At 38.3% G+C, this 17097-nt stretch overlaps 1 protein-coding gene and 1 long non-coding RNA gene across 10 annotated transcripts in view; one reads left to right on the top strand and one right to left on the bottom strand.

Annotated features, from left to right (window-relative positions):
* Window positions 1-17097, top strand: part of LOC108446133 — a 115400-nt gene that overhangs the window by 23083 nt on the left and 75220 nt on the right. For both annotated transcript variants that reach the window (XR_001861250.1, XR_001861258.1), the window contains exon 3: window positions 16617-16675. This is a non-coding gene — a long non-coding RNA (uncharacterized LOC108446133). The remainder of the gene's footprint in view (window positions 1-16616; window positions 16676-17097) is intronic.
* The window catches only part of PDE5A (phosphodiesterase 5A), a 106988-nt gene that overhangs the window by 15266 nt on the left and 74625 nt on the right, over window positions 1-17097 (bottom strand). For 7 of the 8 annotated variants that reach the window (XM_008632048.2, XM_017731412.1, XM_017731471.1 and 4 more), the window contains 9 exons: window positions 15603-15674; window positions 14431-14520; window positions 13078-13215; window positions 12545-12612; window positions 9883-9991; window positions 7998-8082; window positions 5028-5203; window positions 3574-3633; window positions 292-438 (listed from right to left, as the gene is read on the bottom strand). In XM_008632048.2, the coding sequence (XP_008630270.1) occupies window positions 292-438; window positions 3574-3633; window positions 5028-5203; window positions 7998-8082; window positions 9883-9991; window positions 12545-12612; window positions 13078-13215; window positions 14431-14520; window positions 15603-15674 (945 nt within the window). The remainder of the gene's footprint in view (window positions 1-291; window positions 439-3573; window positions 3634-5027; window positions 5204-7997; window positions 8083-9882; window positions 9992-12544; window positions 12613-13077; window positions 13216-14430; window positions 14521-15602; window positions 15675-17097) is intronic. The other variant, XM_017731362.1, reaches the window with a different exon arrangement.

Here is a 17097-nt window from a genome sequence, read left to right as displayed (position 1 = left end):
ACATAGTGAACAATGTTACTGTCCTCTTTGTAAGAGTTTTTCACTTCCTGAGAAGTTGCTGTCCTCTCCCCCCTCAGTATTCTGTTTTCCCGTCCATTAATCATAGACTGTAAAATTATTAATCCTTCCAAACTGAGGACAGACCCCAATACTTCATACACCTTCCTAGTTTGCTAATTACTCTTTAATACAGATGTCCAGTTGTATTTACTGTGGGATCATTTCACTACTCTGAATTCCTAATAATTAAGCTGTCTCTTTCTGGGGAGCAGCATTTGGCAGCAACCATACCTCATGTTTCATTTGGAAATTTTGCACCAGGTTGAGGTCTGTGAACATTCGAATTGTGCACAGCGTTGTTTCAAAGTCTGACAGCTCAAAATCGCTGAAGTAGAAGTCAGTCAGGTTGAGAGTTTGTGCAGATGGCACTACAGCAGCCTGGAGAAGAACGAGAGAACACAACTTAGCACTAGGGCAGAGAAAGCAGAACAAATACCTGCTTTTTCAACAGAGAAATTGAAAAGGAGACACTAAATTTTACCTTCACATGATACTGGAAACTGATGATTGCTTCTCATTTACTTCCCCTAGCCACTCTTGTTTACCTTATTACCTTGGATTTAACAAGCACTTTTCCATAGATCAAGAGAATAAGGATAGAATTACCTGGTCAGTCTGGTTATCTAAACCACCTGAGGCAATTGTAACCAAAAGTATTGATGATATTGGGAGAATGAGAAAACAAGGCAGTGGAGTTATATGCTTGTTTTTATGGATGTGCAGACAGCAAAATCTGTAACTGTTGACATTTTTCTAAAAATGGTGAGGAAGGAGATGTCAGTAAAACAGATTTGATAACCAAATCCACATTCAGCACGATGGGAGTCAACATGTCCACAGGCAGAGCTTTCTCAGGGCTAGAAACCTGAAAAATTAGAGTTCATCTGTGAACAGTAATCTTTAAAACGCATGGTCAATGGTTTTGGTGCAGTTTGTGTATAACCATAAGCCTTCAATGTGAAAGTTGAAATTACAAGGTACACAATACCGCCCCCCTCCCCCGATTTTTAAATCTGATTTTTTAATTGTCAGTAATATTTACATGTATTACATCCCTTTTCTAGTTATAAAATACAGGGTATTTATATTGGTTGCCCTTCAAAATAGCGGTGTTGAGGTTATGCTAAGTCTTAAATTAACTCTTATACTAACAAAATAAGTGCCAAATCTTATACTATAGAACAAAATTTAGTATAATTTTCTGCAGTAGAATAAAAGGTGGGGTTCTCAGTGCTACTACTTTAGAGCTGTTACACCTCAATATGAGTGTGATCCGAAGAAAATCAGGTAAATCTGAAATGGTGAAGGAAATAAAACCTATGTGTTTATCTTCCTCTTTGTAATTCTAGAGGAAAACATTTCTCTAGTGTGGGCAGCTGTGTCCCAGGAGGCTGAAGAACTGAGAAGAAAGCATTTGTCCTAATCTACAATATTAGTACATGTAACATGCAAATCCACTGAACTATGACTACCAGCCTCTGTTGCATGTAAGTTTGCTGTCCTGTGTCTTGCGTGTCAGAATCAGGAAGTCACAGAAGATTATGAAAAAGAGTATTTACACAAGAAAAAAATGCACCATTCTTACATATTTCTTGTGCCAGTAATTTTGTGTCCCTCAGTTTGGATTCATGTGGTATTTCAGCTGTAAGCACACGAAAGGCCTGCGTGTTCAGTGGTAAGTAATGCAACTGTTCAGCAAAGTTACTGACAATTTTGAAAAACTGCAACTGCAGACTGATTTTTCACAAGTAAAGGGGCTGGAAGGACACAGAAGGAGCTCAAAAGAACACCTCATGCTTCACTTCATTCATAATTTATCTTTCCTTGATTTCCTGCCTTATACACCACAACAGTAAGTTTCATTTCGGCTGAGACATGAAAAACCTGCACTCTATAGCAGTTTTTAGCGTTGTTTAGCCAGATTAGATATTTCCTTTTTCACTTACTGAAGCCACTAGAGCCTTCTGCCTCCTGTTTTACAGTATGAAAGTTCATCAGCTATTTTAATTTCAAGTTATTGAGCTATGGTTTCTGTAAATACATTGGCAGCAAAAATAAGGCTATGGAAAATGTGGGACCACTGTGTGACAACTACAAAGAGTTTTGCTTTGTTTCATCTGCTTTGGATGATAAAACACAGGTTGCAGACAGCATCCAGGCTCAAAGAAGGTGACATGCAATAGGACATGTCTTTAGTATTTGGAAATGATGATTAAAGCAAAAAATTCGACTGCAGGCTATTCCATAAGGCAGATAATGAGTAGAATAGAATAGTGCCAGTTTGGAGAGCCCTGCTACCATCTTCTAGCCCAACTGCCTGTTAAGTATCTATTTTCAGATTATTTAGAAGCAAAACAGCAAAATGGTGTATCCAGAAAAAATTTTAAACTATTTTGGCCATCTTTATACAACAACATGAGTGCAAAAAATAAAAACTAAAATAAAAATTTTGTGAGTGCAAATAAAAAGGCCTGTGCTTGTGCTCTGGTATCACCTTAGAGAGCAGTGGTTGACACAGGCCAGGATTGTGCTAGGAAGCTGTGGACAGTTAAGCCATGCAGGTGGACACTGGTCCAGTTCTGGGTTTGCCGTGGCTCTGTTTCATTGAGCAGTAACAGTGCAACCACAAAGGTTTCATCACAAGCACTGAAGAGAAACCTTAGGAGAGGTGTTGCACTCTGGTCTTGTCACTGGCTCTTTACTGATGAGCAGCAGTGTGGTAAAACTGAAGTTCAAAAATCTGTGGGGCACTGCTCCAGAAACACCCTTAGTCTTATGTTGCTTGGCCAGACCAGTCCCATGCTACCCAGCTCATGTTCCCCTATGCCTTCCTTCCTCTCCCTCCTTCCACTTGTTTTCGTGCAGCAGGGGTGATGCTATTTCTCTGGAATACCTGCTGACGACCTGGAGAAACTAAGCACATGCTGTGCTTTGAAATGCACTTGAAATCCTAGCTGTAGTTATTCCTTAGGCAGTGGCTTCTAAACACAGAATTAAACATGAGCAGAACAGGACACTTAACAGAACAGCAATGATAAAAAAATTGTAACAATCATTGCATTAAAAAATTCAATACAGAATTTTTATGTAAGGTCACAAAGCTGCACCCATACATGAGATGTTTGAAAGGTACCACAGCTGTTAAGATATACAGCATTCACACTTAGCTGCAGAATGGAGAGTTCTCAACATTTTGCTTCTGGAATACTTATCATTATGAGTTTGATACTGACATTGCACCAGCTGTGACTGTCTCAGACTCCTGAGAAAAATTAGTCAGCACAGGTCTGGTTATCACAGTGCTCTGGCCAGCCTGTATCTCTTACTGTAAGCATTGTAATATTTCCCTTTAATGTGATTCAGCGCAGGAGTCCATCAGTATAAGCTTCACTGTCATTTCTATTTCTGGAATGTGTGCTTCTGCCCCTTTAGGGATCACATCTGTGTACAGGACTGCTCTTGGCTGTTCTATTAAAGCATTATTTCTAAAGTAATAGTAAAAAATTCAATTACCACTGTTACCTGCAGCTCCCTCGTTTCCTCCTCAGCAGCAGAAGCGTGGTATGAGAGAACCTATGGGAAGAAAAAAGCAGCCCTTAGTACAAACAAGAGAGTGATGTGGTAACAAGGTACTTTTCCTAGAGCAGACTTTTCAGCATTTCTGCATTTGTTGATGAAATCTTCTGTCCATACAGCACCTGAGCCAGTTTTAGGGGGGCTCTCTGAATGCACATGGGGAGATACCTGCATCTTTTACAAATCTCCCACAGCACAGAATCTTCGAGAGATAATTAGGCCAAGAAAACATAAATAGTTTCTATACAAGAGCAATGAACTCTGATTTTCTCTTTGGAAAGTTTTCATGGCCCACTTTCAAAGACCAATAATACACGAAACATCTCTTATTACAAGCCTAATGTCATTGCCATTGTAATTCTTTCAGGACTTTATTCAGTCATAAAAGAAAGTTTTGCCCTAACAAACTTGGCACAAGAGTCTGAAAGACAATATATTCATTTTAAAAAAATAAGCTCATATTTTTTAGCTATTGAGAATGTATGACATGAAAATGTTATGGAGTTGGTTTTTTTTTTTTGTAAAGAACTCATCTTACATGCTAACCTATAATCTGGCTGGAACTGCTTATATTATCTATAAAAGTTTTATGGTAGGAGAGAGAATTGGTAATTTGCCATATAAGCAAATGATTTTGACAATAGTTTTACCAGCTTTTATTTAACATGACCTAATACAGGTTTATTTGAGAACTGTAATGTTTCTTTTAGAAGCTACAGGGCACATAATCCCATTTTAGGAGCTCTGCAAACACTCTGTTTACATAATGAATGTTAGGAGATCCAACAGCTACACATTTTTCACTTTCAGCTTCAAGTTATCACCTCTGAGTAATTCAGCTTCTCAGACTAAAGCCCTCTAAAAGCTGTGAAGCTTAACAGTAAGCAATTCAAAGGCTGGGACCAGATGATGTTCATCTTGATACGGTTTGATGGAGTCTGAGGAAATTGCTGAAAACCTACAATAATGCTGCTGTTACTCCTCACACTGGTTTGTCTAAAGGACTGAGCCAAAATCATCACAAAAACCCTCAGTCAAGAAAAGGATGTCCCTTAATCTGCCAAACTGTTTCCTCTTCCTACGCGACAGAACGCACCCACTGTGCTGCCGGTGTGCAGCCTCATGGAGAGGAGAAGATGCCTCCAGCTCCCCACTAAATCTCAGGAGTGAAGTTAAGACACAATACCAAATTAAAGAGCCTGCTGGCAGAGTCAGAAACAAGCAGAACATTCCTGAGCAACTCAACAGCCCAAATGCTGCTCTCCTGAGGGACAACAATCTTTGTTCAGTGTCCCTGTGAGTAGCTGCATTAATGTGCTGAACAGACAGGGTCTGGGGCATATTAGGGTCTGTTTGGGGCTAATTAAGGACCACCAAGATTTTGGGCTCACCTCTAATGTCACCATCTGTTTGGCCATGGCTCTTTCTACAGCTTCGTACATCTGTGTGTTCTGGATCCCCAGGCCACAAAAGATGACGAATGCTTCCAGGAACTCCTCATCATTTCTGTTGAAAGCCTTGATTTTTCCTGAGTTTTCTTCCATCTTATTCACAAGCTGGCAAACCCCTATGTCAGGACACAGAAATGAAAAGTAATACTGCCAACATATCACCTATTGTATCATCAGGAATTAAGTTTAGGACAGATTAGCCTACAGTATAAACCACCAACATACATAAGTGACACATAGGAATGCTGTAGGATTTTCTTCCCCCCCCTCCAAGTGTAATTTCAATGTATTATAAAAAAAAGTTAAAATATTATATATAGGTAGTAAATTCAAAAGTAGTTATTAGGATTTATAAACCAAAAATTTAGGGCTTTAGAAACTTGATTATCCTGTGAAATTCTAGGGTCGTTTTCATCCTAACTTTCATTATTAATAGTATTCTAGATTGATTTAATCCCTAAAGACAATTTGTCCTTTGGAGGCTAATTAAATTTTTGCAACCATGCCAAAAGAACATTTATGAAAGTCAGAACAGTGGTACACAGAGTTTTCGCTTCCTTATTTGAGCCAGTACGAGGATTTTTTTCAAGTAAATGAACTAAACAGGGAATACCCCAAGTTGAGGTTCAAAGCTGAAGTACACTCGCCCATTCTATGAGGATGTGCTTGAACTACAGCCTCTTCCAAACATGACTGAACTCCTTGAAAAGCATCTGACTGAATTCAGCTTGTTAGGTTCAGACTTGCTGATATTTACATTTGTTTATTTTTTGTTAAGAATTTCTGGCCTTTTCTGTGCATGTTGTTGAAGAAGTCTGATGGGTAACTTCTACCACACCTTGCTGCAGCTTAAATCCCTGACACCATTGTGAGCAGTGGGGAATTCAGACATACACCTCCCCTTAGTTTTACCTGGTAAGAAATCAGAGTATTAATTAAAGCAGCTGAATTATAAGAATATGTTGTCTTTGGCCAAAACTGCTTTGAGGGTGAGTACTGTCTTAGGGGAGCCCAAATGTTTTCTCACTCCCATGAGCATAAAGGCTGCATTTTCCTGGCCAAGTCCCAAGATATCCCAGCTGCAAATTAAAAATTCTGAAAAAATTTACCACATGTGCATCTTCCCTATTACAGTAGATAATAAAACTGAGGGAAAGAATGCATCAGCCACATATGCAACTGTGGTTTTAGAATAATGTTGGCCTCACAAGTAGAAGTTTTAATGTCTGGAGACAATGTAACACTGTCCTGTTTCCAAACAATATTCTGTTTGGGGAACTTAGTATCAAGAATCTCCTCTAAAGAGATCAGGAAGATCACTATAGCTGTAGCTGTAAAGTGTTGTGGAAGGGATTGGGGTATCTGAATATTGCAAACAGGATTCTGAACCTTTATGGAATGAGATGGAAAGGAATGGAACATTGAATCACAGTAAAAAATATAGTCCCATCAAAAAAGGATTCATTCACATAAGGAACAAGATTAACTTTCCCTGGGAAAAAAGAAGCTGACTTTCAAAACTCTTTAGGAAACTCCTGTGAAACTGACTTTTAGATATCTGTTTAGTACAGTTTATGACATTATAATTATTTCCATAGCAACTGTGATGTAATGAACACAAGATTAAGACCCAACAGTGAATATGCCACAAAAGTTAAATTAATTCTTAAAAGACACAGTGTTTGCACATAAATGTGTCTTTAAAAATAGAGAACTGCAGTGAATATACTGTGTATTACTTAAGGCTCTTTAACCTCTTTCAAAAACTTCCCCAAAGCACTGAGAGGTCCATTGATTACAAATAAAGGAATTCTAAAGTCTTTCATTGGGACATAGTTAGAAAATCACAGCAAGATTCTGTAAGGCTTTTACCACATACCTGAGAAATGTACAAGTCAGGAGAATAAAGTTCTTTTCATCTTTCTTGCTAGTACGATTTGCTTGGGTTTGATGTGGACAGTTTTTCCCACCCCCATACCACTTCCCAAATTCTGGTTTGGGGTATCCTAATCTTAAAAATAATTTTAAAAAGAAACCAGGCATAATAATAGTCATACATGCTATGTAGTGTTGTAAAGGAACTTCTGGGTACTGTCCCAAAGACAACTTCTTAACCTTGCCCTATTAAATAACTGAACATGAGGCAGCTGTGAAGCCATAAAAGACTTCAAGGACATTTCCCAATGAGAATGACTCAGATTTGAAAAGCCCACCTAAATGGGTGGCCTGACTGAAAGTTTCAGTTTGAACTTTAATAGAAAAAAACCCAATCAGATGCCACTGTTTTATCAATAGCTCACAGCATGGTGAAATATCTCGAATTAAAGCTCCACAGTTCAGTCCTCATCTTGGTCTTCTAGGGTTTGTTGGAATATTTAAATAAAGTAATAAAAGAACTTGTGAAAGAAGCTAATAGCAAAACAAATTTCAGAGAACTCCATTAGATAAAGATGAGGTTTTTCTTTCTGCTTCAGATGTTAAAAAAAAAAAAAATCTGTCTTCACAAAAAAGGGATCTCATATTTACTCTATAAATTGGGCCATGCTGTTTTGCTATCTTTCTCAAAGAAAATTATTTGAAGACCATTAAAAAGGCATTCTTGGAACTCTTAATATTTACTTGCCAAATTTTGTAAAGCTGGTGAAATTGGATTCATGCTCCTATCTAAGAATCAGTATATTTTATTTTCTCTTTGCTTGTGCCAGGAACGAAGGTTGACACTCATTCTACTCTTTGGCAGCTTATTAGGTGAGCAATTTATATTCAAGGTTGCAGTAGACTTATTAGTTGAAAACATGATAATTAAGGATCTTCTCTCCTGGCTTGAGGTTGCATGTTGCTGTGGTTCTACTGTGGAGCACATGAATTTACCTATGAAATGTATAACAATATTTTTGTAAAGATACCTACCTATCACTTTATTCTTTTTCCCATTTTTTATTGGTGTACACAGCAAACTCTTTATGTTCTGACTTACATTTTCTGCATTGTCACTCTGTTAAACAAACAGAAAAACAGAGTTACCAGTTTTAAAGGCTGCTGTTCAGGTGGCTGAAGTGAAAAAGCTGGAGAGCTGGGCTCCACAACTACTCTTGGCTTACATCCTCCTTCAAAAAACAACCACGTGATCAACGAGTTTGCATACATACAAGAGGCAGGAAAACTACTACAGCTAGGTCAGCATTCTGCATTCTTCCCAAGACTTTGCAGCATGTCTCATGCTCCGAGAGAAGGAGGTTGAATTTATTTGGGGAGTGGAAGGATAGAACAAAATGATAATGCCTCCTTTTCAAACACCTGGGGAGAAGAGGCCAAAGCTCTGCTCTGGCTGCTCCAGGAATAACGTGGCAGTTGTTGAGAAGTACATTTGGTCTGATCTCTAACTGTATGTGACACCAAAAAAAATGGGCACACACTAATAATTCTGACCAAAAGGTTATCTTTTTTTTTTTTTTATATTGTTGCTCTGTGCTCTGGTGCTGTGCAAGGACTGTAGAGAGTATCTTGGCAGGATTTTCATGAGGCGAGTAAGCATGCTGTTGAATGTCCTCCAAAGACAGAGGCAAGCCAAGGTTTCCAGGGCACCGGCAACACCTGGGATTTCCCTCACGTCAGGGTGCATCAGCTTTCAAAACATTTATGCTACAGCCCTGCCTTGCCCTGCTCCTAGGCAGTAGTGCAAGTGCAGTCTCTGTGTTGCTGAAAAACATTATCCAGAATTCCTTCTAAAAGCACTATTACTTTCCTTTTATATGTTTCCTTTATATGCATAAGGTGTATTCCCAGGAAAAAACAAAAAAAAAACAAAAAAAAAAAAAAAAAAAAAAAAAAAAAAAAAAAAAAAAACAAAACAAAAAAAATCAAAATAACTCTAACCCTACTGAACAGCCTGTTTCAGACAAACAGTTGTTTGGATGAATCTCAAGATATTAATTTTATTTTTAAATGTTTTCAAAATCATCACCTCTTTCTTTATTAATCTATACAGTATATCCATCAGATTCTGCCTGTACTTCCACAGTCCTGCAGTTAAGACAGGGTTAGTCCGAGAACTCAATTCCTGTGTTGCTCTGTCCCTCACAGAAACCCACTCCAGCACATCTAAGAAACCTTGCACAGGAAAAATAAGGGAAACAACACAGCTCCCCACCATGAGCCTGCCCCTTCTCTCCACTTACTGGAACAATCACACTGAGCACTGTCTTTTCTGAGACTTTTGTTGTGTATCACAAAGCAAATTCTGGCAAAAAGCTATCTGCTGACAATAGTAGCTCTTCTCCCTCTCATTACTCTCTCGTCAACACACTTAAACATAATAGTAAGAACAGATATCTGTCTAATTTCTGCATTGAAAATACAGGAAAATATATAATTTAAAGTTTGCTTTTTGTTGATGATGACCATAAAGGCAACCTGACTGGAAACCAAGCCTAGCCAAGTGACCTTCCCTCCTCAGTCTCCAGAATCCCTGTGCTCAGTCATCCACCACACCACCAGCTCGCACTTGAGGAAGCGTGAAGCAAAAGCTCCCAAAGAAAAGTGAAGTTGATCCATCTCCACTACAGCAAAGAACTTGCAATTATAACATTAATCTTTGCCAGAACAAGGAAGGAAAGCAAAGGATAAAAGGGAAGGAACTTCTGAGAGTCTCCTAACACTCACTGTGTGTTTGCACCATTTTAACTGGGGACACTACCCTGGCAGAAATAATAAGGGTAAAGCAAAAAAGGTTTGAAAGGTAAACAGGAAAACATTTTCCATTTCTGAATTTCAAACCTAAGCTTATTTGACTTACCGTCCATGGAAATCTTCTGTCTTTGCAGACATCTGGGATGTTAAGTGGCTCCATCGTATTCTTGACATACTGAGCATACATGTAATTGATTTTGTTTGTGTCATAGTCCCTGAAGGATACAACATTATTATTATGTGCTTAGCACAAAAGTGAGTCATTTCATTATGCCAGGCAGGTAATAGTAGTATCCTTCTCATATCAGAAAAGGATATACAGATACAACATGGAGTTCAAATCCTGTATCCTAATCCAGCTGTCATCACAAAACTGCAGCATGGATTGGCGCATGCTTTCCACCATTTCTTTAATGTTCAACAGCATTAACACTGAACTTCAAACTGAAGAAATAAACAATTCCCTACAGTTTACACAGATGAAGGATAAAGAATGAACAGCTGGGTTTATATTGAAATAAATAGAACTATTTGAAAACAAACTGCATTCACAAATCTGATACTCTTGAAAAACCAATACTGGGTGAAATTCACATATTAGTTCAAGAGAGTGCAGCAGGTATCACTTGTGAATTTTCTGCTTCTAAGTTAATTTCAAATTTGTTCTAAAAGTGAAGGGACAATCAGTCACATGGAGGTTCTGTTATTGAACTAGAACTGTCTATACCAAATCAGGACATAAAGTATCTTTACAGAATCACTCATCTCCACTGTTTTAGCCACAATTTATTTAAGGTATTTTAATTCTCTTAGACCCTTTGCCTGCCTTGGAGAAGGACATATGTCTTAATTATAAACCTATTCCCATCAAGCTCCTGTAGTTTCCCTCCAACATTTGACTTTACTTTTGTTAACCTCCTGGTGTAAGGATGTTCCTGTGGAAGGTATCTTTTCAGCTTTACACCGGCTAGCGCTTGTATTTCAATGCCTTAGAAAGCCTCGAGCAGCCTTGAGAGGTAGCAAGGGCGATCTAGCACTTTAGTAGCTCTAGAATCGGTACCTGAATCAGCTGCAGAGCAAATACCATCAGCAGAAGCAAAGAGGGAGAAATATAGCTCCCTGCCCGCTCAATTCCCTGCAGTTAGAAGCTTTCAAATGAGACAGACAACCAGAGATGTTCACAGGAAAGTAGCTGAGCTGGGAGAGAGAGCGTTTGCCTCCCCTCGCCCATCTTTATTAGGAGAAGGGGAAAGGGGAGGACTGGGGGCGGACCCGGGGTGAGCGGCCAGTCACACACTGCTGAAGAGTCTGAGTTACACTTGGCTTTGCCCGCGCTTGGAACAAGGGAGCTCGGAGCACGTCTTTGGGAGGGGGGAGGGGAAGCTCGGAACAGGCAGGAACATGTTCCAGGACTGGAGGAGAGGAATTATTCTTTCATTATTTCACACATACAAGGCAATGCCCCACAATTCTGAAAAACAGTCTGATTTGGGGTTTGATTCAGTGCCCTTGATTCCATAACAAGCCTGAAATTTTATATTATGTAAAATAATACTTCCCAACTAATCCATGTCATCATATTTCTGCTCTTGCCTGAAATTGTGCCCTTCAAGCATAGCAGAAGTTGTAAGTTCAATGGTTGACGCACAGTGCAGTCCTTGGCATATAATTGTGCTGTCTTATGAAGAAGGGTCTGATAGGCAAGTAAGCCTCCAAGATTTCTCTCGCTCATCAGTTATGAGAAATAATTTCCTGGTGGCCCATGCAAGCAGTTAATAACATTTTGAGTCCATTAACTAGCAACCATAAAAGGGCTAATGAGGAGGAAGGCTTCATTCTCACAGAGTAGAAGAGGACTAAAAAAGAATTTTCTTTTACATCCTGTGATCCTGTCGGGCTGTTGTACAGCCGTACTTTCTGGTTGAACAGTGTCTAAAACTGTAGCACAGCTCAACAGCTTTTAGTTGCTCAAGTCACACACTTTAGACATCATTTTCTAATATATGGAATTAAACTTAGTATAATAAATATTTACTGCAAAACAACATCAAAGGGGGTCAGAAAATCTGTTTCCTCCCTGCACAAAATATCCCTGGTAGAGCATTTTATATACAACTGTGTTTCTTTCTGACAGTATTTGAAACAACTGTTTTTGATGACAGAGACAGTAATTTTCAAACTTCAATACACAATTCAGGCTAACTTTGGGAACTATTTTATCTGTGTATTTTAATTCAGCTGTTTTTCTCTTTTTTTTACTCCCAGTTGAACTCCTTAGTGGTTTCCCACAGATGAGTGAGTTAGAACTTTAGGACTTTAGTCTCAATTTAGTCAGACATTTCCTTGAGTCATCTTCCTTATCTGTGAGATGAAGATCACGATTAAAATAATTGATTAAAAGCATTATTTTGGTTAGTATCTCCTAATTTGCATATGTCTCCTCTACAACAGTCATCCACGCTGATTTCTTTGAGATCAGTTTTAGAGCAGCTCATCTGTACACCTCCATATCTTAGCCTTGAAATACCAATATGTTCTTAGACTGGCAAAGCGAAGAGATCAAGCCCTACTCCTGTTCTGTTCAGTGGGACCTTTTTAAGGCAAGAGAGTTGGTCTATGCCCACTTCAGGGGAAAACCTGCTCTATAAAAATAGCAGTAATACATGGGATCCAGTTGAAATAAGTCTGTTACTATGAAAAGAATATTAAAAGCATAGTTTCTTCAGCATTCTCCTGGGATGAACAGAAGCCTGAATTAATTGGTTTACCTCTTGAGATTTTCAGCTGAATCTTCTAATTCCTCAGATTCCATGTGAAAGACACTAGAAAATGTATCCTGGAATACCAAGAGGATGTTTGAATACGCAGGTCTGTAAGGTTGTCATTATTTAGACTAGTATTATTCATTAAACCCTTGCTGCACTTATCGAGACATTCTGTACTAAAGACAAGTGTAAAATTATTTAGCTTCATTTCACATCTATCATCAAGCATACTGGATCCTACCATAAAGATATCTTTTGATAGAACTTTAAATATCACTGAAGTGTTTTGAATCTCTACCAGTGACCCAGAGAAGAAATGCCAGTATTTCTGAGTGGTGCCAAATTTATATGTCAGCACAGAAATTCTTTAATTACACAAAGGCCAAAACCTCTCATGTCAACACCCAACCTGAGCAGATGCCATGAAAGAAAAGACCAAGGTTGAAAAGACAACAGAACATATGAGAATGGAGGGAAGCCCACCCCACTCCCAGGGAATGGACACTTCTGCTTTCAGACAAAATAAACATACTCACAGGACAGTCTTCATCCACTATGAAGATGGTACACCTCTGCACCTGCATGAAAGATATTATAGTGGCTGCTATCTTCTTCAGGATTACTTCCAAAGACTGCTGCTCTTCAAAAATCAGGCTGGCAAGGTCAAGAAGCACCTGAAGAAAAGATCATTTGTGAGGGTTTGACTAATCGTGATTTATGCAGTAATTATCATTACTAATGTCTTTGAGTCTTGTGCTCTCCCCTGAGTCCGGGACGCCAATGTTTTATGTCTGTGACCAAAAGCAGATTTTGGCTCTCACACAGATTGCAAGGTAACAGTCAATACTAGCCAATTTGACACTTTTTGTGGAAGAATTAAATAGCACAGTTAGCTGTCTGATGTTTTCGGTCAGAGAGGCAGAAGAGATTTAGGCATTAATAGGTCAAATGAAACCTTAGAAATCCAGACAATACAGTTACTTGTCCACAGGAAACCTATTTTCCTATGGCTCATGTGTGCCTTCTCAAACCAGTGTTATTTACGTTTTTTTAAGACTTCTGACACAATTATTCTCTGGTGTAATTCTAACAGATCCTAATGAACTCATGTGGTGAAAACGTCATACAGTCTGCTGTATTTCGAAGCTGCTGTTGAAGGCCTTAGCTGCTCAGATGTGCTCTTTTTTTTTTTTTCCTCACAAGAAACATGAAGGCAACTTAATAAATTATCAAATTTGTACCAATTTGCCAACACTGATAATCACTTGGAAACTCAGACCTACCGGAAAAGAATTTAAAACAACTGCTGTCTACTCTTTTCTCCAAAACATTATCACATCATATAGGTCAGGCATATTCAGCCATAAAGGCCATGGCATTAATAACCCACCATTACAAAGTTGGTTCCAAAGCAGAGCTCTAGCAATCAGAAGGAAATTCACTTTTCCCTCTGATCATTACTGAAAATATGGTTGGTGACGGTTACAGTGGTAATAGCTGAAAAGAACAGTCCGCATGACCTCTGCTATTCCATAGGGATAATCCTGCGTGAAATTCCTGGAGAGTGACACCTCTGGTTGTTTAATACATATGGTGAACCACAGGATAACTTCAGGCAATATCAAGTATATTAACATGGAATGAATTTTCTGACATCTGGCTTTACCTGCTTCCCCATGACAGGCCATTTCTCACAGCCCAGGCTGGAATGTGCCCAGCCTCTTCCCAGTGCAGCTCCTGAGAGCTTTATCACAGACACACAGCATTCAGTTACAGGGATTAAAAGCAGCCAAGGAATAACTACCACATCAGAAACAGGAAGAGGACGCACTGATCACTTGCAAACCCTCCTAATTTCTGCATCCCTGGGACAAACCTGTTGGCCATACCTGATTGCGCCTGTTCTCGAGCAGAGACGTCTCGTACAACTGAGCGTTGTGAAGAACAATTCCACAAAATGCCAAATATGCAGCAAAATCCTGGAGACAAATGAACATCAGCATCTCACAGAGATAATGTTCCACAGCATCTTAACTCTATTCAAAGATAAGCTACTGCAACATTTTGTTTTCACTCTGAAGTATTAATTGATATTTTTGTTATTTTTGGCAATTGCACATTCAGGGTCTGGGTTTTTTTCAGCTACTCAATTTCTTATTTGCTCAAGAATCCCTTCTTTTTTTAAGCTAAAATCTGAAGATCATTATCTTGGTGCAAGTAGGGTTCATCTAAAATCCAGCTTAAAGGAATAAATAATTTTGCTGCAATGCATATTTTATCTAGAAAAACTGACCACAGACAACTCTCTTAGGGAATTCAATCTCTTGGGAAGTGAAAACAAAAATTTGCTATCATAGCAAACCCACAGTTTTTTCCTCATTCAGGATAGAATTAATTCTGATAGCCTGAAGATACTCAGTGTACATTTTGTTTTAAAGGGGAAGTTTTCAAAGAGAAGGGGTGAATTCTGATTCTTTTATTGCTGATTGTTAAGTCAACTTCTTCAGCCTGAGCACAGCCTGGTTTTTGCCCCACCAGTCTGAACATGAAGTCTGGAAATTTTTGGAAAGCAACTGCATTGGGAGAATTAGGAATCTGTTCTACTGTCTGCTCTTCTGCTTCTCTGATATATTGTTCATAATTTATCTAAAGCTTTTCTTTTCCTGAAAATGCTATACTAAGAAGTGACATGGTATTTAAAAGAGAATCGCTCTACAAATTTTAATATTCAAATTATGTTTGGTGGGTCAAAAATTATTATTATTGCCAGGTTAAAAATTATGTCCATTAAAAGTTTCACAATGCATTTCAGAAGAGTAAGCCTGTGTTTCAGAGATATATGACAGACAACATGGTGATCCAGAAGTTAAATTATTTCACATCCACATTTCTCATGGCCTCATAAAGAAAAAAAATGTGCAGTATTTCCAGGAATGTTTACTTTCTCAGAGATGTTTAATTTTTAATAATGTAAAAATTTCTGAGCAGCAGGAAGATTAAAAACATATCCATCCCCTTCCCCTATGAAAACAGAAGAGACGTAAACATGCAGCTTTTATACCTTTTCATCTTGTTCAGTAAAAGTGCCACCAATTCCAGATTTCTTGTTGATTGCTTGAGCCACACCAACAACCTAGTGTATTCAAAATAGAGAAATTAGTTAATTTTTAGGAGTCTGTAATTGGATTCCATTTCTAGGCATATGTATGTAAGATAATAAATGATCATTACATGTATTTGCTTAGTTGACTATTAAATGAAATTGTTAGTATAATAAATGGTTCTCTCTCAGGCATAAACACTTCCTAGATTACAGGATTTCAAGACCTTAGCTTTTTCCTAATATAATTCTGTGTTTCCATTCCTTTTGAGACAAAGTATTATTAATCTGACAAAGTATATGCGAAGCTTTTAGATCTTTTCGGGTTTTTTGGCATGACTACAACAAGTGATAGAAAAAGCTGCAAAGAACTTCCTTTGTTTGAGGTCCAAGCAGTGCAAAACCAATTCAAGGTGTTAATGATGGTATCTTTTTCATCTTGCTTTTTTGGGATAAACAGTATCAGAGGAAACTCTGTGGTGTGCATGTTTAAAAAGTTATATTTAACTATTAATGGTTAAAGTTGTAACTGCTAAACTGATGGAAGACATGTGGTTTCATTTTTGTAATGGAAAAGAAGACAATTTACTATCTCTCAGCCTAGCATTCCCAAAATACTGATGCTGTAAAGTAAGGCCATTGTTCTTTAACATGAATCACTGCCAACTGTGGGCTCAAAAATGCCTGAAATAAAGCTTCACTGTCAGCTCCATTCCATACAACCCAATTTTTCCCACAGTCAACCTCTCATTTACTTCAGTGAGGAATATTTCTCATCCAGTGAACTTCCTTTCTGCAGTAACAATGTACCACTAGCCTGTATACTTCTGTGGCAGACTTTGAATGAAAGCAAATCCCTTAACCACTTATTACGCTTTTATGTTAACCAACATGTGCAGAGGTTAATGCTTAGACCTCTTCTCATGCCACTGTCTTCTCTGGGTATTGATTTTGGGTTTTGTTATTTTTTTCCAGTTTTGATCCAGCATGAGCTAAGACAACTTCAATGAGGCCAGAGGCTTTTCACCCAAAAGGTGAGTACTTTCATGTTGGTTGTTTAAATACATCCCCTCCATGAAAGGAAAGCCTGCAGTGCTTAAAAAAAAAAGCTATAAGAAAATAATAAAAGGACCATATTAATACAGAAAAAAAAAAAAGACAAATTAGGCTCTTTTCATCAGTGCTCCAGGTTTCAGATACATTAACAAAGGCAGGTGTTCCAAGAGCAATGGTCACTCTTAGATCTTTGATAAGGTCCTTCAATAAAGGGTTTTAACTGAAACAGGAGGAAGTAATGAGAACAAACCTGCTAAAAATTCATGTTGGCTTGATTAGGATAAAAATTCTGTGTATATACAAACCGTCTTCTTTTTTGTTGCTGTTTCAGTGGCATTCTAAGCTTCCAGACAACTTTGTATTGGGCCATTTCTTTTTCATACAAAACGAGCAGTTTAAA

The sequence above is a fragment of the Corvus brachyrhynchos genome, unplaced genomic scaffold (genome assembly GCF_000691975.1).
Source record: "Corvus brachyrhynchos isolate BGI_N302 unplaced genomic scaffold, ASM69197v1 scaffold20, whole genome shotgun sequence".
Lineage (NCBI taxonomy): Eukaryota > Metazoa > Chordata > Aves > Passeriformes > Corvidae > Corvus > Corvus brachyrhynchos.
The sequence above is the reverse complement of the archived record's forward strand: the minus strand, read 5'-3'. Positions and strand labels throughout refer to the sequence as shown.